The sequence below is a fragment of the Tachyglossus aculeatus genome, chromosome 11 (genome assembly GCF_015852505.1).
Source record: "Tachyglossus aculeatus isolate mTacAcu1 chromosome 11, mTacAcu1.pri, whole genome shotgun sequence".
In the NCBI taxonomy this organism is placed as follows: Eukaryota; Metazoa; Chordata; class Mammalia; order Monotremata; family Tachyglossidae; genus Tachyglossus; species Tachyglossus aculeatus.
In genome coordinates this window covers 57222484-57250386 of record NC_052076.1, presented here as the reverse complement: position 1 = coordinate 57250386, position 27903 = coordinate 57222484, and the positions used below count along the sequence as shown (strand labels likewise).

The window sequence follows — 27903 nt, the reverse complement described above, 5'->3', positions numbered from 1 at the left end:
GAGGAAGCCACTCAATCAGGCAGGACTTGAAGATGATCCCGCTGGGCCCTGGGAAGGTTGAGGACGATAAGGTCAGTCACAGTATGGGCTGGCATCCGGGAGTGTGAGCAAAGAAAGGACTGCTTCTTCTTACGCACGGTTAATTGCTTGTTGGGCTCGTTGCCCGGACAGCCACCTGGATGGGCTGAGCCAGGAGCTTCGCTCTCAGGAGAGTGGGTGGGTTGGAGTTTTCACCAGGGACCCCTGGGCTTGTGGAATTGGCATCAGCAATGCCCTGGACAAAGGACAAAGCCAAGATGGTTCTGAAATTTGAATGAGACGGGACTGGCCTTGAGACATCACCCTACTATGTCCCCACTTGGGTTTCTAAGGCCTTTCTGGGTGGGAGTTTCGGGGACCTGCACACGTTTGGATGTCCAAATCGGAGTCTGTGAAGTTGAACGGAGTTGAAGGCTGACTGTGAAACGAACGAGAATCAGCGTGGCCTAGTGGATCGAGCATGGGCCTGGGGGTCAGAAGGACCTGGGTTCTAATCCCAGCTCCGTCACTTGTCTGCTGTGGGACTTCAGGCAAGTCGCTTCACTTCTCTGGGCCTCAGGTACCTCAACTGTAAAGTGGGAATTGAGACTGTGAGCCCCCATGTGGGACAGGAACTGTGTCCAAGCTGATTTGCTTGTTTCCACCCCAGCGCTTAGTAAAATGCCTGGCACATAGTAAGCACTTAACAAATACCATTGTTATAATTATTATTATAATTATTATTCTCTGTTCTTCAGTTACCTCATCTGTAAAATGATGATGAATCAATCAATCAATCAATCGTATTTATTGAGCACTTACTGTGTGCAGAGCACTGTACTAAGCGCTTGGGAAGTACAAGTTGGCAACATATAGAGACAGTCCCTACCCAACAGTGGGCTCACAGTCTAAAAGGGGGAGACAGAGAACAAAACCAAACATACTAACAAAATAAAATAAATAGAATAGATATGTACAAGTAAAATAAAAAAATAAATAGAGTACTAAATATGTACAAACATGTATACATATGTACAGGTGCTGTGGGGAAGGGAAGGAGGTAAGATGAGGGGGATGGAGAGGGGGACGAGGGGGAGAGGAAGGAGGGGGCTCAGTCTGGGAAGGCCTCCTGGAGGAGGCCTCCTGGATGAAGACTGTGAGCCCCACATGGGACAGGGACTGTGTCCAACCTGATTTGCTTGTATCTACCCCAGCGCTTGGTACAGTGCCTGGAACATAACAAGTGCTTCACGAATACCATAAAAAAGGAAAAATGTCCTTGGTTCTGGAAATGATGGATGCTTACTCCCTTCTTAATGGGTCTGAAAGAGGAGGACTCCACCCCACTGGGTTCCTGGGCTCCCTTGAGGATGTGAGCTCTTCCGAAGACTTAATGAAGAGCCAGGTTCCAGAGAGCCCCATGCAGGGACTTTTGTTTGTTGCCGGGTCGCTAAAGCGGGATATTCGACAGGAAACACCTAGAAGGCATTTGGAGCAGAAGGCTGGGCAGAGTTGGTGGTTGAGCTGCAGGGAGAAGATGGGAGGACTGGACATTGCCAGATGGGCTGCGATGAGTCATTTCCTGGGCAGGCCATAATTGCAAAGTTCATTCTCATTCGTAACCTCCAAACTTTAGCAATGGGCAGAATCTGAATAGTAAATGGCTACTTATCGGACAGTCTGTTGCTTCCAAGGTACCTTCTTGAGGGCCCTGGACCCCAGCAAGCCTTCACATTTTGGGCAGAATCTTTTGTTCTCAAAAAGTCCTCCAGGTGTTGTGTTCGTTCCCTTTCTTGTTCATCTCAAATTGTTCTCCCTTGAAAGGTGATCCCTTTCAAGAAAAGGGAAAACATCATTCCATCAGCTCCTCCCACCCGTTTTCTTCCCCCTTCAGGTCAGAGCCCTGACCTCCAAAGAGTTTAGGCTGTTGTGCTATCCAGAAATCACGCCACTACTCTGTGCCTGGCAATGTATGGCACAAGGCACTTTTTAGAGCAGAGAGAGAGGAACACAGGCCCTGCCCTCAAGATGTTTCCAGCCTCATCACGGTCGTCGGGCAGTGGAAGACCTTTGTCTTTGCTTCATTTGGACAGCCTAGTTTTTTCTAGACTGAGAGCCCATTTGTGGACAGGGATTGTCTCTATTTGTTGCTGACTTGTACTTCCCAAGCACTTAGTACAGTGCTCTGCACACAGTAAGCGCTCAATAAATATGATTGAATGAACTTGAACTTTTCTCCCCTCAAACAGCCAGTTTACCCTCCTGCCCTGTCACTTTGATCTGGGCCCTCAGTTGGATTTTCACTGTGTCAATCAATCAATCCACAGTATTTATTGAGTGCCTGTCATGTGCAGAACACTGTACCGAGCGTTAGTAGAACGTGGTCTCTGCACACAAGGAGCTTACAGTCTTTAGGGGGAGACTGACAATAAAATAAATGAGGGTTAGGGGAAACAGTATAAGAAGTCTAGGAACCTAGATCTCTCTCAAGGTAGCTTGTTAAGTCTTCCCCTCCCTAAGAAACTATAGCCAGAGTCTACGTGTGTTTTCTGCAATGCTGATATGGCAGCTGACTCCTGACTAGAAACCATGAATATCGATAAATTTGCTCCTCCTAGTATTTTTTGGGGGGGGGTTAAATGATATTTGTTATTTGTTACTATTATTATTATTGTTATTTGTTACTATTTGATATTTGTTACTATGTTTCAAAAACTGTTCTTCTAAATGCTGGGGCAAGTTCAGGTTAATTAGGTCAGACACAGTCCCTGTCCCACATGGGGCTCACAGTCCAAGTAGGAGGGAGAAGAGGTATTTAATCCCCATTTTGCACTTAAGGAAACAGAGGCATAGAGAAGTTAAGTGACTTGCCCAAGGTCCCACCACAGGCAAGTGGCAGAGCCAGGATTAGAACCCAGGTCCTCTGACTCCCATAACTGTGCTCTTTCCACTAGGCTACACTGATTCCTTCTCTGAAATACTCTCTGGGGATAATAATAATAATGATGGCGTTTATTAAGCGCTTACTATGTGCAAAAGCACTGTCCTAAGCACTGATCCGGACAGAATCAAATGTTGTGAACAAATGGAATTTTTTATTTTTCATGTGCACCTCCCATGCAGTCTGCCGTCATTGACTTTGAAAACAACTCTCCTCTGGCCTGCCGTCCACACTCTGCCCATGATGGGCCAAGAGAAACAGGGGCTTTGAGTTGGTCACCCAAGGTGACCCCAAGGTTCACCCAGGAGAAGCAGTGTGGCTCAGTGGAAAGAGCCCGGGCTTTGGAGTCAGAGGTCATGGGTTCAAATCCCGGCTCCACCAATTGTCAGCTGTGTGACTTTGGGCAAGTCACTTAACTTCTCTGGGCCTCAGTTATCTCATCTGTACAATGGGGATTAAGACTGTGAGCCCCCATGGGACAACCTGATCACTTTGTAACCTCCCCAGCGCTTAGAACAGTGCTTTGCACATAGTAAGCGCTTAATAAATGCCATTATTATTATTATGATGTGTACATGATTTAACTTTGGAGTTGAACTCTGTTCTGCATGAGGGAATTGGAACCTACCTGAGACACAAAGGATGAGTTCTCTGAAGATATCCTGGTTGGGAACCGTCTTGGGATGAGTGGCCAGTGGTCACACTTTTCCGTCTAACATTTTTGCAGTTTCCCCTTGCCTCTGGTTTTAGGAGGATTTGAGTTACCTGCAGTAAATCAATCAATTTATTGAGTGCCTATTGTGTTCAGAACACTATACTTAGCTCTTGCAATCAATCAATCAATCGTATTTATTGAGCGCTTACTGTGTGCAGAGCACTGTACTAAGCGCTTGGGAAGTACAAGTTGGCAACATGTAAAGACGGTCCCTACCCAACAGTGGGCTCGTAGTCTTGCAAGAGTAGCATAGATTTAGACAATACAATCTCTGCCCTCAAGGAGCTTACAATATATCAGGGGAGACAGACACAGAATAAGTTAGAGAGAAGGAATGAAAGATGGATTTGTGGCTAAGTAGGAGAAGCAGGGTGGCTCAGTGAAAAGAGCACAGGCTTTGAAGTCAGAGGTCATGGGTTCAAATCCTGGCTCCTCCAACTTTCAGCTGTGTGACTTTGGGCAAGTCACTTAACTTCTCTGTGCCTCAGTTATCTCATCTGTAAAATGGGGATTAAAACTGTGAGCCCCCTGTGGGATGACCTGATCTCCCTGTAACCTCCCCAGCGCTTAGAACAGTGCTTTGCACATAGTAAGCGCTTAACAAATACCATTATTATTATTAAATAATGGAGTATGACCATTCATAAATGAGATATAGCTTGGCCTGGTGGAAAGGGCACAGGCCTGGTAATCAAAAGGACCTGGATTCTAATCCTCGCTATGCCACTTGTCTGCTCTGTAACCTTGGGCAAGTCTCTTCTCTGTGCCTCAGTTACCTTAGCTGTAAAACGGGGATTTAAGTTTGGAGCCCATGTGTAACATGGACTGTGTCCAACCTGATTATCTTCTATCTACCCCAGCACTTTGTACAGTCCCTGGCATGTAGTAAGTGCTTAACGGATACCATTAAACTGACAAAATCAATATGTTAAGAAATTTTCTCCCTTCTACTTAGAATATGAGCCTCACGTGGGACAGGGAATGTGCCTCGCTTGATGATCTTGGATTTACCTCAGCATTCAGAACAGTGCCTGGCACAAAATAAGCGCTTAACAAATGCCACAATTATTATTATTGGGTTGTAAGCGCCGAGGTGGCGCAAAATTGCTAAGGCAGCAGTGGGAGGTGAAAAGAAAAATGAATTGGGGAAGGCCTCCAGAATCAATCAATCAATCGTATTTATTGAGCGCTTACTGTGTGCAGAGCACTGTACTAAGCGCTTGGGAAGTATAAGTTGGCAACATAGTAGACAGTCCCTACCCAACAGTGGGAGGACTTGGAAATCAGGGTACATGGTTTCTGAACAATTAGTTTCTCATCCAACCTCTCTAGCTCCGCATTCTGTGACTGATATGAAGCCTGGAAACCTTCCTTTCCACATGGGAATTTCCTATCCAGTTTCACCCAAATCTTGGGATCATACTGCTTTGATGGTAGCTTTGAATTTTGCATGAACTTTTTGCCTGACCCACGAGTGTATCTTTTCAAATTACCCCAAAGAGTGGCTCCTTTAGAATAGATTTTACGTATGAGATTTCCTTTCACTATCAGTTGGAGTGAGATACATGAATCTCACTACTATGCAGATTCTAATATACAGCGATTATTGTCATTTCCATTAGATGACAAACCTTAAGGCATAAATGCGGCGATTATACAAGGGTGCCTCTCCCCATCTTCAAAATCTTTCTGAAATCCCACCTCTTCCTGGAGGTTTTCCCTGTTCAATTTTCTTCTTTTCCATATTCATTCATTCAATCATTTTTATTGAGCGCTTACTATGTACAGAGCCCTGTACTAAGTGCTTTAGGAGAGTACAGCAATAAACAGACACATTCCCTGCCCACAGCGAACTATCACATCCTCCCTAGTATTAGCTCAGTACATTTACACCACTTGGACACTCACAACCTATCTTTGTACTTTTACTCATATTGTTTTTCATCCTCTATTACTTGAGCACTTCCTCCTATCTGTAAATTATAATTTGTCTGCCCTCCCCACCATTAGGTTGTAAACTCCTTGTCGGCGGGGACACCTTGTGTTTCCTGAATCTATTGAATTCCCGCAAGTGCTTAGTTAATAATAATAATTATTATTATTATGGTATTTGTTAAGTGCTTATTATGTGATAGGCACTGTACGAAGCACTTGGGTGGATACAGTCCCTGTCCCACATGGGGCTCACAGTCGTGATCCCCATTTTACAGGTAACTGAGGCTCAGAGAAGTGAAGCGACTTAACCCAGGTCACACAGCAGACAAGTGGCGGAGCCGGGATTAGAACCCATGATTTTCTGATTCCCAGGCCTGTGCTCTATCACTAAAGCGCGCTACTTCTCCCAGTGCTTTGCACACAGTAGGCCCTCAATAAATACCAGTGATTGAGTGATTGACCCCCAACTGTACGGCCTCCTTCAAGATCTGCTCCCCCCAAAACCACATTCCCTTATGAAGAACCAGAGAATAGAAGATTAGAGGGAGGAGGAAAGAATCCTTGGTTAGCAAAATGCCTTCCTAATCTGCTGTCCACACCTCCTCTCCTATTTTGTTTCTTTCGCTTCCAGGCTGATGCTAAAATGGTGTGTGACGTGGTAAGTCGAATGGAAGACACGGAACCCTTCTCTCCAGAACTGCTGTCAGCCATGATGAGACTCTGGGCCGACTCCGGAACCCAGGAGTGCTTCAACCGATCCCGAGAATATCAGCTTAATGACTCTGCCAAATAGTAAGTGGATCATCATCATCATCAGTCGTATTTATTGAGCGCTAACTGTGTGCAGAGCACTGTACTAAGCGCTTGGGAAGTCCAAGTTGGCAACATATAGAGACGGTCCCTACCCAACAGTGGGCTCACAGTCTAAAAGTGGATCTGCCCAGGGCGGGCAGAGTCGATGGGGACGGGGTGGGGGTGAGCGGAGTCCTGTAGTCTGGGAATCCTTGGTGGGCTCCTGCCTCAAATAACTACATTACAGTCCAACAGTTGCTCATGGGCATCGTCGTTGTCAGTCGTATTTATTGAGCGCTTACTATGTGCAGAGCACTGTACTAAGCGCTTGGGAAGTACAAATTGGCAACATATAGAGACAGTCCCTACGCAACAGTGGGCTCACAGTCTAAAAGGGGGAGACAGAAAACAAAACCAAACATACTAACAAAATAAAATAAATAGGATAGATATGTACAAGTAAAATAAATAAATAGAGTAATAAATATGTACAAACATATATACATATATACAGGTGCTGTGGGGAAGGGAAGGAGGTAAGATGGGGGGGATGGAGAGGGGGGCGAGGGGGAGAGGAAGGCCTCCTGGAGGAGGTGAGCTCTCAGCAGGCCCTGCCTTGGGCAGGTTCAGAACAGGCCGGAAGGCCAGAAAATTCCACCATTATATCCAGAGAGCAAGTGGGACTAAACTTTCCATTTTGCTCCTGCAACATCGGACCCCATCCCCAAGTCAAGGTCCATAGTCGGAAACAACTCCCATCATTGCTTGCTTGCTCGCTCCATCATATAACCTAAATTGGACTAGCCAGAACCGAGAGTGCCGTTCAGGCGTTCACGGTAAACGTCCCATCAGCTAGAGAGACCACTGGGAAATTGAGATGTTTTGGCGAGTTCAGAGAGTAGGTCTAGACCTGCGAGTCCAGAGAATCAATCAATCAATCAATCAATCGTATTTATTGAGCGCTTACTGTGTGCAGAGCACTGTACTAAGCGCTTGGGAAGTACAAATTGGCAGAGAATCCTTAGCTCTGTGTGGCACTGAGGCGCAGAAAAGTGAAGCGACTTGCCCAAGGTCAGACAGCAGACAGGTGGCGGAGCCAGGATTAGAACCCAAGACCCTCTGACACTCAGGCCTGGGCTCTAACTACTAGGTCACTTTGCCTCTCTGTTACCCAGGCTCCAGATGTGTCCCCACTTGGTCTGTGGTGATTGCAACAGCTCCCCGGGATAATGCTCCTGCAATGTTTTAGCAACAACTGGAAACGGCAATCTGCGTCTCTTGAGTGTTTCATCACCCAGAGGCTCTGCAAACGGGAGTTAATTAACTGTTATGATTCTGCCCAGCTATTGTCCTGAGCCCATTGTGCCTCAGTTACCTCATCTGTAAAACGGGGATTAAAACTCTGAGCTCCATGTGGGACCGGGACTGCGTCCAACCTGATTAGTTTGAATCGAAGTGTTTAGAACAGTGCTTGGCACAAAGTGTGTAACAAAAACAGTCATTATTATTTTGGGACCCAGTGAGGAAATCCATTAACTGCTTAGGGTGTCTGAGGTAGCCGTCTACGCCATTCTGATTTGTCCCCAGTTGAAGTGGCCTGTTCTATTCTGTTGGGCTCCACATCCCACATAAAAAAATGCATATGTAGCTATAACTCTATCTATTCTGATAGTTTTGACACCTGTCTACTTGTTTTGTTTTATTGTCTGTCTCCCCCTTCTAGACTGTGAGCCCGTTGTTGGGTAGGAACCATCACTATATGTTGCCGATTTATACTTTCCAAGGACTTAGTACAGTGCTCTGCACACAGTGAGCGCTCAGTAAATACAATTGAATGAATGAATGAATCCCGGTTTCCAGTGGTTCCTGGATCTCTGCCATATGTGTCTGACTTACTGTCTATCTTCGTTTCTGAGTCTGTCTCTGTCTTTATCATTGTCTCTCTGGCTTATTTCTCCTCCACTATATTCAGACCTTTCCCCCCCACCTCTTGGAAGTCCCTCCTCCCTTGGATCTTAGATTTAAAGATGTTGATTATCCTCTTAGACTAAGCTCATTGAGGGCAGGGAGCGTGTCTATCAACTCTGTTATAGTGTACTCTTCCAAGCACTTAGTACAGTGCTCTGCATTCAGTAAGTGCTCAATTAATACCATTGATTGATTGATTGATTGAAAGAGTCAACAGGCAAGGTCTTGCTTGTGTCAGGACCGCAATTCCCCGTTCTTCTCCCCGCAATTCCCCATTCTTCTCCCTGGTGCCGGGGAACCAAGACCAAGTCACTTGGTGGTGCCACATGTAACCACCAGGTAATAATAATAATAATAATAATGACATTTATTAAGCGCTTACTATGTGCAAAGCACTGTTCTAAGTGCTGGGGAGGTTACACGGTGATCAGGTTGTCCCACGTAGGGGCTCACAGTCTTCATCCCCATTTTACAGATGAGGTAACTGAGGCCCAGAGAAGTTAAGTGACTTGCCCAAAGTCACACAGCTGACAATTGGCAGAGCCAGGGTTTGAACCCATGACCTCTGACTCCAAAGCCCATGCTCTTTCCATTGAGCCACGCTGCCCCCCAGAAGAAGATTTGGGGTCTGAAAAGGTGAATTCAAAAATTTGAGTAAAGTGGCCAGGAAATAGTCACCTGGAGGAAACCTTCATGATAATAATGGTATTTATTAAGCACTTACTATGTGCCAAACACTGTACTAATTTTTTAGTAGACAAAAAATAACCAGGTCGGACACAATCCTTATCCCCCACAGGGCTCACAGTCTAAGTAATCAATCAATAGTATTTATTTGTAGTGTTAATAATATTATTTATAATCAATGGCATTTATCGAGCGCTTCCTGAGTGCAGAGCACTGTCCTAAGTGTTTGTAGGAGGGAGAACAGGGATTGAATCCCCATTTTACAGATGAGGAAACTGAGGCAAAGAAAAGCGAAGTGACTTGCCCATGGTCATGCCGCAGGCAAGTAGCGGAGCCAGAATTAGAATCCAGTTCCTCCGACTCCCAGGACTGAGCCCTTTCCACTAGGCCACGCTACTTCATCAGTGGGAAAGAGAGGGCCTTTATCAGCACCCAGGAGAAAGTGGCATCTGGACAAGGAGGAAAGATTAGTTATTCCCATCATTCCCATTTCTGACTTTGGTCAGAGGCGTTTTTAGCTCCATTCAACTGTTTGCATTTTGCTGTTTTTCTCTGATGATTTACCAGAAAGCACTGCGCGCTTTCATGAGGTTGTCTTTGGTGCTTCCAGGTAGTTGCTGTGGGCTTCAAGTGAGGCTTGAATTAAATGGGCCAAGTCTCCAGACCCTGCCGGTCTTTCCATCGCTGCTCATTATGGGCAAGGATGGCCATTATGGAATTATCCTTAGGAATTATGGCCTGCTAATTTTGTTGTACCGTAATCTCCCAAGCCCTTAGTACAGTGCTCTGCACATAGTAAGCGCTCAATCAAAGTCATTGATGAATTCTTTAAACTGTAGCGTTGGCACTCATCACAGGCGTTCACCCTCCCTTTTTACCTAATCTGTGACTTGGTCCTGGGATTTATTTGAAGATTAAATGGCTTCATGCGCCAGCGCTTAGAACAGTGCTCCAGCCCTTAGAACAGTGCTTTGCACACAGTAAGCGCTTAATAAATGCTATCATTATTATTAGGGGAAGCAGCATGGCTCAGTGGAAAGAGCCCGGGCTTCGGAGCTAGAGGTCATGGGTTCAAATTCCGGCTCCACCACTTGTCAACTGTGTGACTTTGGGCAAGTCGCTTCACTTCTCTGGGCCTCAGTTCCCTCATCTGTAAAATGGGGATGAAGACTGTGAGCTCCCCGTGGGACAACCTGATCACCATGTAAACTCCCCAGTGCTTAGAACAGTGCTTTGCCCATAGTAAGCGCTTAATAAATGCCATTATTATTATTAGTAGTAGTAGTAGTATTCAGGAATCAGATACATCCGAGGCCCGGTGCTTGCCATCTTGCCCATTGTAAGGTCTGAATCATATCTGGGTCCCTGCTACTAGTTTAACTCTGACAAATCACTGCCCTTGTACGCTTCCATTTTCCCATCCGTTCAATGTGCAGTGTAAACCAAACCCCACGTCATGAGGAGCGGCTAAATAGAAGCAGAGGGGACTTCAGAGGAATACAAAATGTGATTATGTCCGAGGCTTGGGGCAGCGGGTAGGGTGCCAGAAGCCGAAGGGAGAGGGGTAAGACCAAGCCGTGGACATCATTTCACAGCATTTTCTGTAGGTGTGAAATCGGGTCAGAATCTTTGACCTCCCAGGAATGGAGAAAACATTCTGAAACAGATAAAATCCGGGAGCTTCCAGTTCTCTTGGGTCCCCGAATCAAAGCCGTACTGATCACCAGTATCAACATGTTTCATTCTTTCAGTTTAGACTGTTCTTTCTCAGGTGAGACTCTGTTGTTGTCATACTATTTATCAAGCACTTACTTTGGGCAGAGCACTGTACTTAAGCGCTAGGAAAGAGTGCCCAGGTGGGAATTAGACATGGATTTTGTCCCTTGAGGGACTCCCACTCTGTGTGGCTAAGTCGAGTGTGCCTCCTCACCCTCTACTCTCCAGCTGTACCCATTGAGCCCTCCCCGGGCGACGAGCCTGGTGTCATGTATTCGAGGTTGGTGCTCTTGGGGGATCCTGATGCAGCGTGTTTGTCAGCAGAGGTGCAGCAGCTGCTGGAGGGTGGACATGGAGCACCGGAGAAGTTGGAGTACCTTCGGGGGAATTCCAGGGAGGTGGGGACTGGATGGCGGGAGGAGAATCCTGAGCCCCCGAGTACCCCTGAAATTCGGCTGAAACTACAAAGACGCGGCAGTTGACTGGGGGAACGGAAGCTCTTTGTGGGCAGGGGATATGTCTGTTATATCATTATATTGTACTCTCCCAGGTGCCTAGTATGGTGCTCTGCACACACTAAGCATTCAATAAATGTGATTAACTGACTCACATGTCAGGCAGAGGCCTAGTTGATTCATTCAGTCTCTCAGTCGTATTTGTTAAGCACTTACTGTCTGCAGAGCACTGTACTAAGTTCTTAGGAAAGTACAACAATGAACGGTGACATTCCCTGCCCATAACGAGTTCACAAAGGTGAGGAGACAGACAGCAATACAAATAAATAAAATTACAGATATAAACATAAGTGCCGTGGGGCAGAGGGGAAGAGCAAAGGGGGTAAGTCAGGGTGATGCAGAAGGGAGTGGGAGGTGAGGAAAAGTGGGGCTTAGCCTGGGAAGGCCTCTTGGAGGAGATGGGCCTTCAATAAGACTTTGGAAGGGGGGAGAGTAACTATGTCGGATTTGAAGAGGGAGGGCTTTCCAGGCCAGAGGCAGCTCTCTTCCTCCCTTCAAGGCCCTACTGAGAGCTCACCTCCTCCAGGAGGCCTTCCCAGACTGAGCCCCTTCCTTCCTCTCCCCCTCGTCCCCCTCTCCATCCCCCCCATCTTACCTCCTTCCCTTCCCCACAGCACCTGTATATATGTATATATGTTTGTACATATTTATTACTCTATTTATTTTACTTATACATATCTATTCTATTTATTTTATTTTGTTAGTATGTTTGGTTTTGTTCTCTGTCTCCCCCTTTTAGACTGTGAGCCCACTGTTGGGTAGGGACTGTCTCTCTATGTTGCCAACTTGGACTTCCCAAGCGCTTAGTACAGTGCTGTGCACACAGTAAGCGCTCAATAAATACGATTGATTGATTGATTGATTAGGCTATGAGCTCCCTGAGGGCAGGGACTTGCCTGCCCTCAATCATGTGGATTCTGTGTGCCTTTTTGCGGGAAGGATGAGTGTCTGGACAGTGGAGTGCGGGTCTTTTCCAAGCAGGGCCCATGCCTAGATAGCCATGATACTCTACTTCCCTCAACCCACCTGCCCGCTCCTGCTACTGGCAAACCTGCAAATTCTATTTCTCTTCTTTTTTATGGTATTTGTTAAGTGATTACTGTGTGCCAAGCACTGTACTAAGGGCTGGAGCAGATCCCAACAAATCAGGTAAGAAAGGGCTGGAGCAGATACAAACAAAGCAGGTAAAACACAATCCCCATTTTACAGATGAGGTAACTGAGACACAGAAAAATTAAGTGACTTGGCCAAGGTCACAAAGCAGACAAGTGAGAAGCAGCATGGTTTAGGGGATAGAGTATGGTCCTGGGAGTCAGAAAGACCTGAGTTCTAATCCCAGCTCTGCCATTTGCTGTGTGACCTTGGGCAAGTCACTTCTCTGGTCCTCAGTTCCCTCATCTGTAAAATGGGGATTAAGACTGTGAACCCTATATGAGATAGGGGCTGTGTCCAACCCAATTACGCTTATGTGAAGCAGCGTGGCTCAGTGAAAAGAGCCCGGGCTTTGGGGTCAGAGGTCATGGGTTCAAATCCCGGCTCCACCAGTTGTCAGCTGTGTGACTTTGGGAAAGTCACTTCGCTTCTCTGTGCCTCAGTGACCTCATCTGTAAAATGGGGATTAAGACTGTGAGCCCCCCGTGGGACAACCCGATCACCTTGTAACCTCCCCAGCTCTTAGAACAGTGCTTTGCACATAGTAAGCGCTTAACAAATGCCATCATTATTACCTTGTATCCACCCCAGCTCTTAGAACAGTGCCTGGTACATAGTAAGTGCTTAAAAAATACCACAATTATTATTATTACTATTATACCTGCCCTCCCTCCCTCATAGATTGTGAGCCTCAAGTGAGAGAGGGACTGCATCCCATCTGGCAGTCTTGTTTCTAACTTCATACTCAGCACAGTGCCTGGCACAAAGCAAGCACTTGAAGATACCATAATCAATCAGTAGTATTTATTAACCACTGACTGTGTACGGAGTTCCGTACTAAATGCCCAGCCGAGTGTAATACAGTTGAGTGGACAAACACAATCTCTGCCCACAAGGAGATTACAGACTCTAGGCCGTAATTATTGTTATTGTCTTTCCCCAAGGTTGCCACTGTCTTTTTAGAGCATCTCAAACCATTCACTGGCGTCTTCAACGCCCGCAGCCGTGCCCCAAAGATGGCATATGGACACTGCTTAATCAGCAGCATAATGCTGGGAAAATCTCCAGGCCTCGGTTCCACCAAATTAGCCAGTCAATCCCCTAGATTTATCCGAGCAAGATGCTCGCTGTTCGTTTCCGACGAGTGGGAGGGCCAGGACCCGTTGCCTTTCATGGAGGTTGCGCCCTGACGATGGGCCAAAGTGGCTAACGTGCAGAAGACGAGCCGCGGCGGCTAACGCGGCATCAGTCGATCGGTCGATCAAATTTGTGGCGTGCTTACTGTGTGTAGAGCACTGTACTAAGCGTTCGGGAGAGTATAACAGAGTTGGTAGACACGTGCCCTGCCTACTATGAGCTTACAGTCTAGAGGGGAAGACATCATCATCAGTCGTATTTATGGAGCGCTTACTGTGTGCAGAGCACTGTACTAAGCGCTTGGGAAGTCCAAGTTGGCAACATATAGAGACGGTCCCTACCCAACAGCAGGCTCACAGTCTAAAAGGGGGAGACAGAGAACAAAATCAAACATACTAACAAAATAAAATAGAATAGATATGTACAAGTAAAATAAATAAATAAATAGAGTAATAAATATGTACAAACATATATACAGATGTTAATATAACTTAACGTTAATTTATATTAATTAATATTAATAAATAAATTAGGGAAGACAGGCGTTAATATAAGTACGGCTGTGTACATAAGTGCTGTGGGACTGAGGGGGCGGTGAATAAAGGGCAACGCAGGAGATCATAGGAGAAGAGGAAATGGGGATTTATTCGGGGAAGGCCTTTTGGAAGAGATGTGGAGATGGGTAATGAGGAATGGTAGGACCAAGAGTTGCCTGGAAACAAACCAAGGCCCTGTTCAGCTCTTCCCTCAAGGGATTTCACCTGGGGACACTCGGGCCAGAGAGGAGCATCAGGGGGATTAGAACTCAGATACTCCAACTCCCAGATCCATGTGCTTTCCACTAGACTACCCTGCTTCTCCTAGGATCCTTCTCTTTAGGGGCAGTGGTGACTCATAAGGGCTCAGCGGCTTATTCACGGGCAAGGCCCGGTGAGGGCGGAAGACCTTCTGTATTGCTTGTCAAGAGGTCTGAGGCCATTTTGGTCACTGGAAGAGGCTGTGCCTGGAACAAAAGTTTCAGTCCCCAAAGCTCTTTCTGGCCATTCTCCTGCCTTTAGGGCAGCGTGAGGGGGTGACACTGCCTCACCCGTGAAACAACAACCATCAAAATGTCGTCCGTCAGCAGGCGGAAGGGCCAGAGAGGCTCTCCTTACCAGCAGGTTTTAAATGTGTCAGGAAAGAAGTCGAGGACATGACACTTTTAATCAAATGGGAGGTTGAAGGCAGTCAAAGGTTATCAATCGATGATATTTAACCAGTTAGTGGTATTTGAGCGCTTACTGTGTGCAGATCATTGTACTAAGTGCTTGGGAGGATACAACAGAGTTGGTGGACCCGTTCCCTGCCCACAACGAGCTTACAGTCTAGGGGGTCCTGTAATAATAATAATAATAATAATAATAATAATAATGTTGGTATTTGTTAAGCGCTTACTATGTGCAAAGCACTGCTCTAAGCGCCGGGGTAGATACAAGTTGATCAGGTTGTCCCACGTGAGGCTCACAGTCTTCATCCCCATTTTACAGATAGGGTAACTGAGGCACAGAGAAGTGAAGTGACTTGCCCAAAGTCACACAGCTGACAATTGGCAGAGCCGGGGTTTGAACCCATGACCTCTGACTCCAAAGCCCGTGCTCTTTCCACTGAGCCATGCCCTGAAACCTTGGGCTGGGTCTGGGACAGGGTAAGGCCCAAAGCAGAGCCCACAGCAGTTCCGAGAGGGATCGTATTGGTGGAAGAAGAAAGCTGTGGACGGGACCAGGGGTCAAAGGAGCCTGTGAGACGGCACTGGGGTCACCAACCCAGCCTGAACCTCCTCTCAAAGGTTTTCCGGGAGGCGTTTGCTCCCGAAATCCAAAACGGTCCATGATGCATCCATCCAAGTCCTTAGCGTAGCGCTCTGCACACGCTAAGCGCTCATTGATCGGTTCTCTTATGTTTTGTCTCCTCCCAGCTACCTTGACAGCTTAGATCGAATCGGAGCCAGCGACTACCAGCCCACGGAACAAGACATCCTCCGAACCAGGGTCAAAACTACCGGCATCGTAGAAACCCACTTCACGTTCAAAAACCTGCACTTCAGGTGAGGCCCTGGAGCCAGCCGGGTATTGGGGAGCAGGTGCCAACTGCAGAGTAACACCACCAACATCAGGGTTGTGGAAGCCAGTACCGACCTGACGAAGCTCCCCGGGACCCAACTTCCCGCAAATTGCAGGTGGACTTCTCTGTCCAACAGTGGCCATTTATCATTATTATTATTATTCTGTTCTTTTTAATTAATAATAATAATAATAATAATAATAATGGCATTTATTAAGCGCTTACTATGTGCAAAGCACAGGTTGTCCCATGGGGGGCTCACAGTCTTAATCCCCGTTGTACAGATGAGATAACTGAGGCCCAGAGAAGTTAAGTGACTTGCTGACAAGTGGCGGAGCTGGGATTTGAACCCATGACCTCTGACTCCAAAGCCCGGGCTCTTTCCACTGAGCCATGCTGAATTATTATTATTAGTAGTAGTAATAATAATAATAATAATGGCATATATTAAGCACTTACTATGTGCAAAGCACTGTACTAATCAATCAATCAATCAATCAATCGTATTTATTGAGCGCTTACTATGTGCAGAGCACTGTACTAAGCGCTTGGGAAGTACAAATTGGCATCACATAGAGACAGTCCCTACCCGATAGTGGGCTCACAGTCTAAAAGGGGGAGACAGAGAACAAAACCAAACATACCAACAAAATAAAATAAATAAAGGGAGCAAGTCTTTGGTCGAGCAAGTATCTACCCGAGCACATAGTAAGTGCTTAACAAATGCCATGATTGTTATTTATTTATGATTATTTAAGCGCTTAGTACAGTGCTCTGCACATAGTAAGTGCTCAATAAATACGATTGATGATGATTATTTATTGAGTACTTACTGTGTGTAGAGCACCGTATTAAGTGTTTGGGAGAGTACAATATAGCAATAAACAGCTACATTCCCTGCTCACAACGAACTTACAGTCCAGAGGGGGAGAAAGACATTAATATAAATAAATAAATTACAGCTATGTACGTAAGTGCTTATTCAGGGAAGCCCTCTTGGATGAGATGTACCTTCAATAAGGCTTTGAGTGGGGGGAGAGTAATTGTCTGTCGGATATGAGGAGGGAGGGTGTTCCAGACCTGAGGCAAGATCAATCAATCAATCAATCGTATTTATTGAGCGCTTACTGTGTGCAGAGCACTGTACTAAGCGCCTGGGAAGTCCAAGTTGGCAACATATAGAGACAGTCCCTACCTAACAGTGGGCTCACAGTCCAAAAGATGTGGGTGATAGGTCTGCGGCAAAATGGACACGCTGCCTCCTGGCCCTCTACAGTCACTTAACCATCCAACGAGCGGGGAGGTTTCCAGGGTTGATCTAAGCACTTGGTACAATGTTCGGCACACAGTAAGCACTCAGTAAATACCACTGATTGATGTGATGTGTGATCGGGGTGATTGGCTTGCTCGTAAGGTAATTCACTTAGCCTATAAAGCACCGAGGTGGGACTGCGTCTCCTCCTGAACCTGCCTCGTCAGTCTCAGGAGACTCTGGTCAGGAGCCACTCTGGTTTGCCGTGAAATGGGTAAAATGAATGAAGAGCCCCATTCGGGTCAAGAACCGCGTCCTACCTCATAAATTCGTTTCCACCGCCACACTCAGCACTACGTGCTTAATAAATGCCATAATTATTATTGAGGGCGCTGGCGGTTAGGTGACTTCCAGGGTTGATCTAAGCACTTAGTACAATGTTCGGCACACAGTAAGCACTCTGTAAATACCACTGATTGATGTGATGTGTGATCGGGGTGATTGGCTTGCTCGTAAGGTAATTCACTTAGCCTATAAAGCACCGAGGTGGGACTGCGTCTCCTCCTGAACCTGCCTCGTCAGTCTCAGGAGACTCTGGTCAGGAGCCACTCTGGTTTGCCGTGAAATGGGTAAAATGAATGAAGAGCCCCATTCGGGTCAAGAACCGTGTCCTACCTCATAACTTAATTTCCACCACCGCACTCAGCGCTACGTGCTTAATAAGTGCCATAATTATTATTGAGAGCGCTGGCGGTTAGGTGACTTCCATGGTCATTCAAGGAACCTAGCAACCGTAACTTCGTGTCCTGTGGGGGAACACTGATGCAGAAATTTGGTCATTCAGGTAATGGGTCCAGTGGGTCTGGTCCTCTCTTTTCATCTCACCACGCCCCAAGGCCCCAAGAGAGTGAAGGACCAGCCCCTTCCCACCCACAGGGCCGCAGGGTGGGAAAGACGACTTCTGTCGGGTCTGACCCCTCCTACCTAATAATAATAATAACTGTGGTATTTGTTAAGCGCTTACTATGTGCCAGACACTGTAGTAAGCCCCGGGACAGATACAAGATAATCAGGTTGGACACAGTCCCTGTCCCACCGAGGGCTCACAGTCAGGGAACTGAGGCACAGAGAAGTTAAGTGAGGTCACCCAGCAGACAAGTGGCGAAGGCAGGTTTAGAACCCAGCTCCTTCTGACTCCGAGGCCCACGCTCTATCTACTAGTCCACGCTGCTTTCTCCTGCACTGCCCACTGCTTCCTGCCCCTGCAGGAGCAAAAGCTTCAGTATTCATCACTGCAGTACCCAAACCTCGAAGCCGGGACTGTGGTCAATGCTTATGGCTGTGGGAAACAGTGTGGTCTGGTGGATAGAGCATGAGCCTGAGAGTCAGAGGGCCTGGATTCTAATGCCAGCCCCATTACTCGTCTGCTATATGACCTTGGGTAAGTCAGTTAACCTCTCTGATCCTCAGTTACCTCATCTGTAAAATGAGGATTAAAAGCTGCTAGCCCAGTGTGGGTCAAGGGCTATATCTTGTATCTTCCCCCAGTGCAGTACTTACCAAATTCCATAAAAAAAAAACCCAAAAACCAGGTTGTTGGGACCAGCCACCCGGCCTCCACAAGAACCCGGCCACTTACCGGCAGCTGGTTTCTCCCTCACGTCCGCAGGCTGTTTGACGTAGGAGGTCAGCGCTCTGAACGCAAGAAGTGGATCCACTGCTTCGAGGACGTCACCGCGATCATTTTCTGTGTCGCGCTGAGTGGCTACGACCAGGTGCTCCATGAAGACGAAACCACGGTGAGTGATAACCGGGTGACTTGGGCTCTGCTTCCTCGCCGTCCCCTTCTGGACCCTCCCTCGTAGGTGAGGGGATTCGGCCTCCTGGGGCCTGGGTTCGTCCCCAGAGAATCCGCCCCATCGTCATTTGACTCACCCGTGCTAAGGTGCTGTCACCGCCACTAGCTCCAGGACTTAGGTAAGTCCTTCATTTCCTATGGCACGCTGTGTTGGGATCGGGGCGGGGAGGGACGTCTCAGCTACCTAGAAAATAGAACTGTTTATTCAGTGTTGCATATGTTGGTGTGTTTCTTCTATGACAAATGCCACATGATGTTAAATGCCCTCTGAAGCTAATATAAGAACAAGCAACATTCTAGACCCCTAGATACTGTGCTTCCAGGCGGATTTTCTTGCAGAATTCAGGAAATGAATCAAACCACCCGAAACAAGTTAGGCTGGTTCTAAGAGAAATCAGACTGTGGGCGAGTGAGCATATTGATAAAAACAAAAACTAGGATCTACTGCACTGGTTCTGTCCCGTTGCTGGTTTTTGATGTTCTCTGCAATGTAGCTGTGGCTTTGTTCATGATTAGCTTTAGACCTGCAAATACCAAAGGACGTGTGTCATTCCTGTGAGTGAAGGCCAAAAACATGAATCAGTCAACTGACCAATGGTATTTATTGAGCATTTACTGTGCACAGAGCACTGTACTAAGTACTTGGGAGAGTACAATATGTAACTGAGTCTTTTCCCAAGGCAGTGCTCACCCTAGCTGCCGAAATCCTGCGTCTGAGAGAAGAGGCCTGCAAGGTCCCACCTCAGATCAGGAAGAGGGTTATTAATGTTGACACGGATTGGTTTTCATGGGGCTTGGGTTTGCCTCTCGGGGGCCAGTAGGCCAGGGCTTTCTCGGGTTTGAACAGTACCTGTACCCTCCAAGTGGGGAATGGGCGAGGGTAGGAAGCCTCACTTTTGGTTGAGGAAAGGATGGCGAGCGGGAAACCAAGCTGTGAGCATTGTCTTCCTGAAAGCCAGCAGTGTGCAGCCCGCTGGACACCCCCCAGCCAGGCTGCAGGTATAATTCATCTGAGTCAGTCTGGCCTCGCCCACCTCGCCCTCAAACTTCCTTGTTCTCACCTGGGGTGGATACGCTTATCACTTCCCTTTCCCTAAATTTATTATAAAATTATAAATAGATATATACAATGGTCATTCGTTATGAAAGCATAGCTATTGCATTATGAAGCTACTGTAAAATTTGCCACGCTCTTCCTGGATTACCCTCCCGCCGGCAGGGAAGCCTCTGGATGAATCTGGGAAATTTGGATTGGGAGTGATGGCTTCTGTGGTTGTTAATCATGGTGGGCAGAGGTTAGCCCTCCTGCATTGCTGGCACATCTGCTCTCTCCCCTCTTCCCCCAACCCCCGCCACAACCCCCCCCTCCCTGTGCTGCTGGTTCTGACGAAATCATGCGTAAAAAGGTGAGCATTTGGACACTGGGAAGACACCACTTGTTTGCCCTGTCAGCTGGGGACTTAGTTTTACTCACTTTCACAGGGGAGGCCGGGTGTTTACCTCGTCAGGTTTCACCCACTGCTGTGAAGACAGGGAAGGTGTGGTGGCAAAAGTGCCCACTGAAAAATAGACTTGAAAATCCTTTCAGGCTTGTATGGCCCCTGCTCCTTCCTTCTCTCCTCCTCCTTCCCTCTGCCTCCTCCTCCTCCCTTCCTTTTCCTCATGAAACAACAACAAAAGAAACCAAAGACCAACTGAATTGCATCTCTTCAGGTTTTTATAGGATTTCTGGTTTGCATAGACGCGTAAGCAGAAATGGAAGAGTGTTTTGGGGTGGTGGACCGTTTTCCGCAGTTCGCAGGGGGTCGCAGGACACGCTGAGCTGGGAGGCTAAGTTCACACCCCCTGGACTTGGCCCCTAACATGAGCATTTCCTCCAAACTAACCATCTTCCCACTGGCTGTTCACACTGAAACTGTTCTAGGTCTGAGTCAGATCTCCCCACGCCCCTCCTCTCCCAACAGTTCAGGGTTCCCTTTCCAAATTCAAAGATTTGAGGTGAGACTTGAGGGGGTGAGGGTATGAGAGACAAGCTCCAAAGTAATAACAATAATAATTGTTAACCGCTTACTGTGTGCCAGGCACTGTCCTAAGTGCTGGAATGGAGACTTGGACACAGTCACTGTCCCACACAGGGCTCACAGTCTTAATCCCCATTTTACAGATGAGGGAACTGAGGCACAGAGAAGTTAAGCGACTTGCCCAAGGCCACACAGCAGACAAGTGGCGGAGCCAGGATTAGAACCCATGACCTTCTGACCCCCAGGCCCGTGCTCTAGCCACTAGGCCGCACTTCTTCTCTAAACGTGTGCCACCAAGAACACCTCATCCCTCGAGGCAGTTGTAGATTTAGGCCAGAGCGTCCCATCTGATTGGAGGCCCAGGCGTCGGGAAGCCGTTTCTGGTTTAAGGCTGCAGGAAATGGGCGTGCAAAACATCCAAAGCCACCCTTGGGAGCACCAGCCCGGGCCCCGGGCCGTCACTTCTCCGACTCGGCGGGTGGAGGGGGGACCGAGGTGTTCCAAGAGGCTTAAGACTCCCTGACTCTCTTGGTTTGGGACCACAGGAAGGTCACAGCCCTCTCGGCCACAGAAGAAAGGAGACCACAAAGCCAGGGCTGTGTTGGCCCAGAGGGGCTACTGGGAGCTACTCGGAGGCACAGGGCCCTCCTCCCGGGAGAAGCGTGTGCCCGGCCTTGGCCTGCCACCCTGCTCCGTCTGTGTCCGCTGTGACACCCGCCTCGGGCTGCCCTGGCCTCTTGTGGGGCCGCCTGGCTGGGCCTAGGGCCTCCTGCCCTGGGCCCGTCCTCCAGTGTGGCAAACGGATTGGCCCCGTGGCCCTCGGCGGGACTGTCTTGGCTACGCCGCCTCCTCCTCCTCCTCCTGGTGCCTGTCCTTTCCGCTGTCCCGCTCCCCGGGGGGAGCCGGCCGGGAGCAGCGCAGGCTCCCACCAGCCTCTCGCTCCAATCGTCACTGAGCCTCCGCACTCCACCGCCTGACCTTATCTAACCAATCAAAGACCCAAAATGAGCAGATTTTGAGAGACCCACCAAATTCGTCAGGTATGAAGCTTCTCTTGATCTGAGAAAACCCGTTCGAGAGTTGAAAGCAGCAAAGGGCTCCGACACCGCGGGTTGACTTTGCTGTGAGCTCCCTCCCACGTCCCCGGCCACGCGACGGCAGACGTGGAAGGGCCTAACCACCACCCCCTCCTCTTTCTCTTTCATTCGTCCCTTTGGCCTTCTTCTTTCTACCTCCAACTGCATGGCCCATAATCCAAAATCTGCCTTGGCCTCTGTGCGTTTGAACGGAATGACCCCCCTCCAGCTAATCTTCCAGCTAATCTTCACTGAGGCATGAGCTAACGCTGGCCCACACTCTGGTCATAGTGACTTTTTCCACAGGTTTCTCTTTTCCGTTCTTTTATCTCCCCTCTCGACGCTAGATGCTTTCTCCCGAGCTATCTCCTAGAGAAATCCCCCCTCGTGACAAAAAATCATCCATCCTCACTGCCTCCCCGCCTCCATCCCTCACCAGAACAAACTAAATCAAATCGCCCTACAAGGCAAAGGTCACAGCAAGATCATCTCCGAGCTGTCGTCCCCTGGGTCTCTGCTTCCAACTCTAGATTAATTCGAGGATCTACCCGGTCCTTGGTTAATGTATCCCACCAAGCGCGTGCCACACCGAAATCAAAATGCAAATATTGAGCGAGAATGTGGTAGAAGAATCTGCATGCCCCAAACCTCCACCTAGATGTGTCTGGAGGGAGGGAAAGTAGCTTCCCTCTCACGCGCATGGTGCATGATGAAATTCATGAGCTGGAATCCCGTAATAAACTCCCCGCCTTCCCCAGTGGAACAGATCGGCCGAGCCATCGGCCCTTCCGTTCCCGTCTGAATGCTGAATGAAGTAGAGTTTGCATCCGTGTACGTACCGTGTCCCCCATTTCGTACCTATCAGTTGACCCCGTTTCGTAGCTTTGATTTACCTTTTCTTTTCTCGTGGTCGTGGCTGATTTCGCTGTTTCGGATTTCCCTGCATGTGACGTGAGCCGCGGCCGGGGCCCGGGCCCTGACGTGCCTTCTCCCTTCTGTTGCAGAACCGCCTGCACGAGTCCCTGAAGCTGTTTGACAGCATCTGCAATAACAAATGGTTCACAGACACCTCCATCATCCTGTTCCTAAACAAAAAAGACATCTTTGAAGAGAAAATTAAGACGTCTCCGTTGACTATCTGTTTTCCTGAATACACAGGTAACGAGGCCGGGGGCGGGCGGGGTTGTGGGGAGGCGGACTGAAGAGACTAATTGATTGGTCAGAAGCAGCATGGGCTAGTGGATAGAGCACGGGCCTGGGAGCCAGAAGGACCTGGGTTCTAATCCCTGCTCCGCCACTTGTCTGCTGTGTGACCTCGGGCGAGTCACGTCACTTCCCCGGGCCTCAGTGGCCTCGTCTGTAAAATGATGATTAAGACCGTGAGCCCCACGTGGGACGTGGACTGTACCCAACCCGATTACCTTGCCTCTACCCCAGTGCTTAATACCGTGCCTGGAACATAGCGCTCAATAAATACTATTATTATTGCTATTATTATCACCGGTGGCAGTCCAGGCTGTACGCTGTGTATTCACTAAACTCCGGGAAGCCCAGCGCAGTATGTTAGAAGGTCAGCGACGGCAGTTTAAAACCTCAGCGGGACTTGGTATCTCCTAGCCCACCCAAGGGCCGTCAACCTCCTGAGCCTACGGGGTAGACCCCTGGCCGGCTTGGTACATGAAAGGGTCCCCGAGGGGGGTCTAATTCTGATCCTCAGTCCTGGGGTGCGGGTCTGGACCCTACAGAACCAGTTCAAGGCCGTGAGGGGATCCCACCGTTGGGTAGGGACTGTCTCTATATGTTGCCAACTTGTACTTCCCAAGCGCTTAGTACAGTGCTCTGCACCCAGTAAGCGCTCAATAAATACGATTGATGATGATGATGATTTCCAGGTGGCCTAGTGGTCTGGGTTGTGGGAGCTGCTGCCAGGAGCGCGGGGCCGAAAGCATCCCCTAGTAGCCCCTTCCCCTCAGCCTGCTGATAAGAGCCAAGTCCTCCATTCGGCAGATCCAGATAAACCAGGTGAGGATTTCCAGATTCAGATTCCAGATTCAGCTAGGCCAGGTGAGGATTTCCATGCATCCCAGTGAGGTTCATTCATTCAGTCAGTCATATTTATTGAGCGCTTACTGTGTGCAGAGCACTTGGGAAGTACAAGTCGGCAACATATAGAGACGGTCCCTACCCGACAGTGGGCTCACAGTTCACTCACTCAATCGTATTTATTGAGCGCTTACTGTGTGCAGAGCACTGTACTAAGCGCTTGGGAAGTACAAATGTGTGGTACCCCTGGAGGGAGAGACCCCCGAGGAGCCTTGAGGCCCCAACTTCTGCCTCCATCTAGAATTACGGGCACTTATTAAATTAGTCCTCATCCACTAGGCCAAGGAAAAGAAATCCAGTTGAAAAAACCTGCCAGAAGCAGCCTGCTCCGGGCAGTGAAGAGTTGTTTTATGTAGCAGTCTTCTCTTCCTGCCTTAATAATACTATTATTACTAATAATAATAATAATAATAATTAAGTGCTTATTGTGTGCCAAGCACTATACTAAGCGCTGGTGTAGCGATAATCAAGTCGCATAAAACCTGCCCGAAGCGGCCTGCTCCAGGCAGTGAAGAGTTGTTTTATGTAGCACTCTTCTCTTCCTGCCTTAATAATACTCTTATTACTACTACTAACAATAATAATAATAATTAAGTGCTTACTGTGTGCCAAGCACTGTACTAAGCGCTGGTGTAGCGATAATCAAGTCGCATAAAACCTGCCAGAAGCGGCCTGCTCCGGGCAGTGAAGAGTTGTTTTATGTAGCACTCTTCTCTTCTTGCCTTAATAATACTATTATTACTACTACTAATAATAATAATAATTAAGTGCTTACTGTGTGCCAAGCACTGTACTAAGCGCTGGTGTAGCGATAATCAAGTCGCATAAAACCTGCTAGAAGCGGCCTGCTCCGGGCAGTGAAGAGTTGTTTTATGCAGCACTCTTCTCTTCCTGCCTCCTTAATACTATTATTACTACTACTAACAATAATAATTAAGTGCTTACTGTGTGCCAAGCACTGTACTAAGCGCTGGTGTAGCGATAATCAAGTCGCATAAAACCTGCCGGAAGCGGCCTGCTCCAGGCAGTGAAGAGTTGTTTTATGTAGCACTCTTCTCTTCCTGCCTTAATAGTACTATTATTACTAATGATAATAGTAATAATAATAATTGTTAAGTGCTTACTGTGTGATTATTACTACTACTAACAATAATAATAATAATAATTAAGTGCTTACTGTGTACCAAGCACTGTCCTAAGCGCTGGTGTAGCGATAATCAAGTCGCATAAAACCTGCCAGAAGCGGCCTGCTCCGGGCAGTGAAGAGTTGTTTTATGTAGCACTCTTCTCTTCCTGCCTTAATAATACTATTATTACTACTACTAACAATAATAATGATAATTAAGTGCTTACTGTGTGCCAAGCACTGTACTAAGCGCTGGTGTAGCAATCAAGTCGCATAAAACCTGCCAGAAGCGGCCTGCTCCGGGCAGTGAAGAGTTGTTTTATGTAGCACTCTTCTCTTCCTGCCTTAATACTATTGTTACTAATGATAATAATAATAATAATAATTGTTAAGTGCTTACCATGTGCCGAAAACTGTACTAAGCGCTGGTGTAGCGGTAATCAAGTCGCATAAAACCTGCCAGAAGCGGCCTGCTCCGGGCAGTGAAGAGTTGTTTTATGTAGCACTCTTCTCTTCCTGCCTCCTTAATACTATTATTACTACTACTAACAATAATAATTAAGTGCTTACTGTGTGCCAAGCACTGTACTAAGCGCTGGTGTAGCGATAATCAAGTCGCATAAAACCTGCCGGAAGCGGCCTGCTCCAGGCAGTGAAGAGTTGTTTTATGTAGCACTCTTCTCTTCCTGCCTTAATAGTACTATTATTACTAATGATAATAGTAATAATAATAATTGTTAAGTGCTTACTGTGTGATTATTACTACTACTAACAATAATAATAATAATAATTAAGTGCTTACTGTGTACCAAGCACTGTCCTAAGCGCTGGTGTAGCGATAATCAAGTCGCATAAAACCTGCCAGAAGCGGCCTGCTCCGGGCAGTGAAGAGTTGTTTTATGTAGCACTCTTCTCTTCCTGCCTTAATAATACTATTATTACTACTACTAACAATAATAATGATAATTAAGTGCTTACTGTGTGCCAAGCACTGTACTAAGCGCTGGTGTAGCAATCAAGTCGCATAAAACCTGCCAGAAGCGGCCTGCTCCGGGCAGTGAAGAGTTGTTTTATGTAGCACTCTTCTCTTCCTGCCTTAATACTATTGTTACTAATGATAATAATAATAATAATAATTGTTAAGTGCTTACCATGTGCCGAAAACTGTACTAAGCGCTGGTGTAGCGATAATCAAGTCGCATAAAACCTGCCAGAAGCGGCCTGCTCCGGGCAGTGAAGAGTTGTTTTATGTAGCACTCTTCTCTTCCTGCCTCCTTAATACTATTATTACTACTACTAACAATAATAATTAAGTGCTTACTGTGTGCCAAGCACTGTACTAAGCGCTGGTGTAGCGATAATCAAGTCGCATAAAACCTGCCCGAAGCGGCCTGCTCCGGGCAGTGAAGAGTTGTTTTATGGAGCACTCTTCTCTTCCTGCCTTAATAATACTATTATTACTAATGATAATAATAATTGTTAAGTGCTTACTGTGTGCAGAAAACTGTTCTAAGCGCTGGTGTAGTGATAATCAAGTCACATACAGACGCAGTCCCCGTCCCTCCTGGCTCCGGATCCCCCTCCATCCATCTGTTTAACGACTTCCCATCGGGAATTCTGTTGAGAGAGAGTTGTTGGGGAGGAGATCCTAGTGTAGGGAGGTGGTTTCAGCCCCAATCCCGCAGTCCTGCAGCCTTCCCCGACCTCCTCCATTCCATCCGGAGCCATATTTGAGGTAAAGGGAGCCTCGATTTCCTTTCCCTTTTTATCTCCCTTTTCAATCGGCCGGGCAGAATGTGGATCAGCAGGCTCAGGAAACAGTCCAGTCTTAGAAAGCATCCCCTGGATCCCACTGATCCATGGCTAACGCCACTCCGGAGCAGAGGATTAGGGAAGGTTGTGGAATCGCCTCACCCGGGGCCTTCAAACATCACCAGGATGGTTCTCATCTTCCCAGCGTGGCTCAGTGGCAAGAGCACCGGCTGTGGAGTCAGAGGTCATGGGTTCAAATCCCGGCTCTGCCAATAGTCAGCTGTGTGACTTTGGGCAAGTCACTTTACTTCCCCGGGCCTCCGTTACCTCATCTGTAAAATGGGGATTAAGACTCTGAGCCCCCTGTGAGACAACCTGATCACCTTGAGACCCCTGTGAGACAACCTGATCAACCTGATCACCTTGAGCCCCCTGTGAGACAACCTGATCAACCTGATCACCTGATCACCCCAGCGCTTTGGACATAGTAAGCGCTTAATAAAATGCCATCATTATTATTCCCGGGTTTGGTCGGGGGAGGTACTGGCTGGAGGCAGGGGATAGATTGGAGAAGCAGCGTGGCGCAGTGGAAAGAGTCCGGGCTTTGGAGTCAGAGGTCATGGGTTCAAATCCCGGCTCGGCCCCTTGTCAGCTGTGTGACTTTGGGCAAGTCACTTCACTTCTCTGGGCCTCAGTTCCCTCTTCTGTAAAATGGGGATTAAGACTGTGAGCCCCATGTGGGACAACCTGATTACCTTGTAGCCTCCCCAGCGCTTAGAACAGTGCTTTGCACAAAGTAAGCACTTAATAAATGCCATCATCATTATTATTATCAGGGTTCCTCCTTGAGAAGCAGCATGGTATAGTGTGAGCCCACTGTTGGGTAGGGACTGTCTCTATATGTTGCCAATTTGTACTTCCCAAGCGCTTAGTACAGTGCTCTGCACATAGTAAGCGCTCAATAAATACGATTGATGATGATGATGGAGCACGGCCCTGGGAGTCAGAAGGTCATGGGTTCTAACCCCGGCTCGGCCAC

At 47.7% G+C, this 27903-nt stretch overlaps 1 protein-coding gene across 3 annotated transcripts in view; it reads left to right on the top strand.

The window, feature by feature from the left end:
- The window catches only part of GNAO1 (G protein subunit alpha o1), a 230376-nt gene that overhangs the window by 183798 nt on the left and 18675 nt on the right, over nucleotides 1-27903 (top strand). For 2 of the 3 annotated variants that reach the window (XM_038753350.1, XM_038753349.1), the window contains exons 4-6: nucleotides 6241-6401; nucleotides 15531-15659; nucleotides 18598-18727. In XM_038753350.1, the coding sequence (XP_038609278.1) occupies nucleotides 6241-6401; nucleotides 15531-15659; nucleotides 18598-18727 (420 nt within the window). Of the gene's footprint in view, nucleotides 1-6240; nucleotides 6402-15530; nucleotides 15660-18597; nucleotides 18728-22887; nucleotides 23042-27903 lie in introns of all 3 variants that reach the window. The other variant, XM_038753351.1, reaches the window with a different exon arrangement.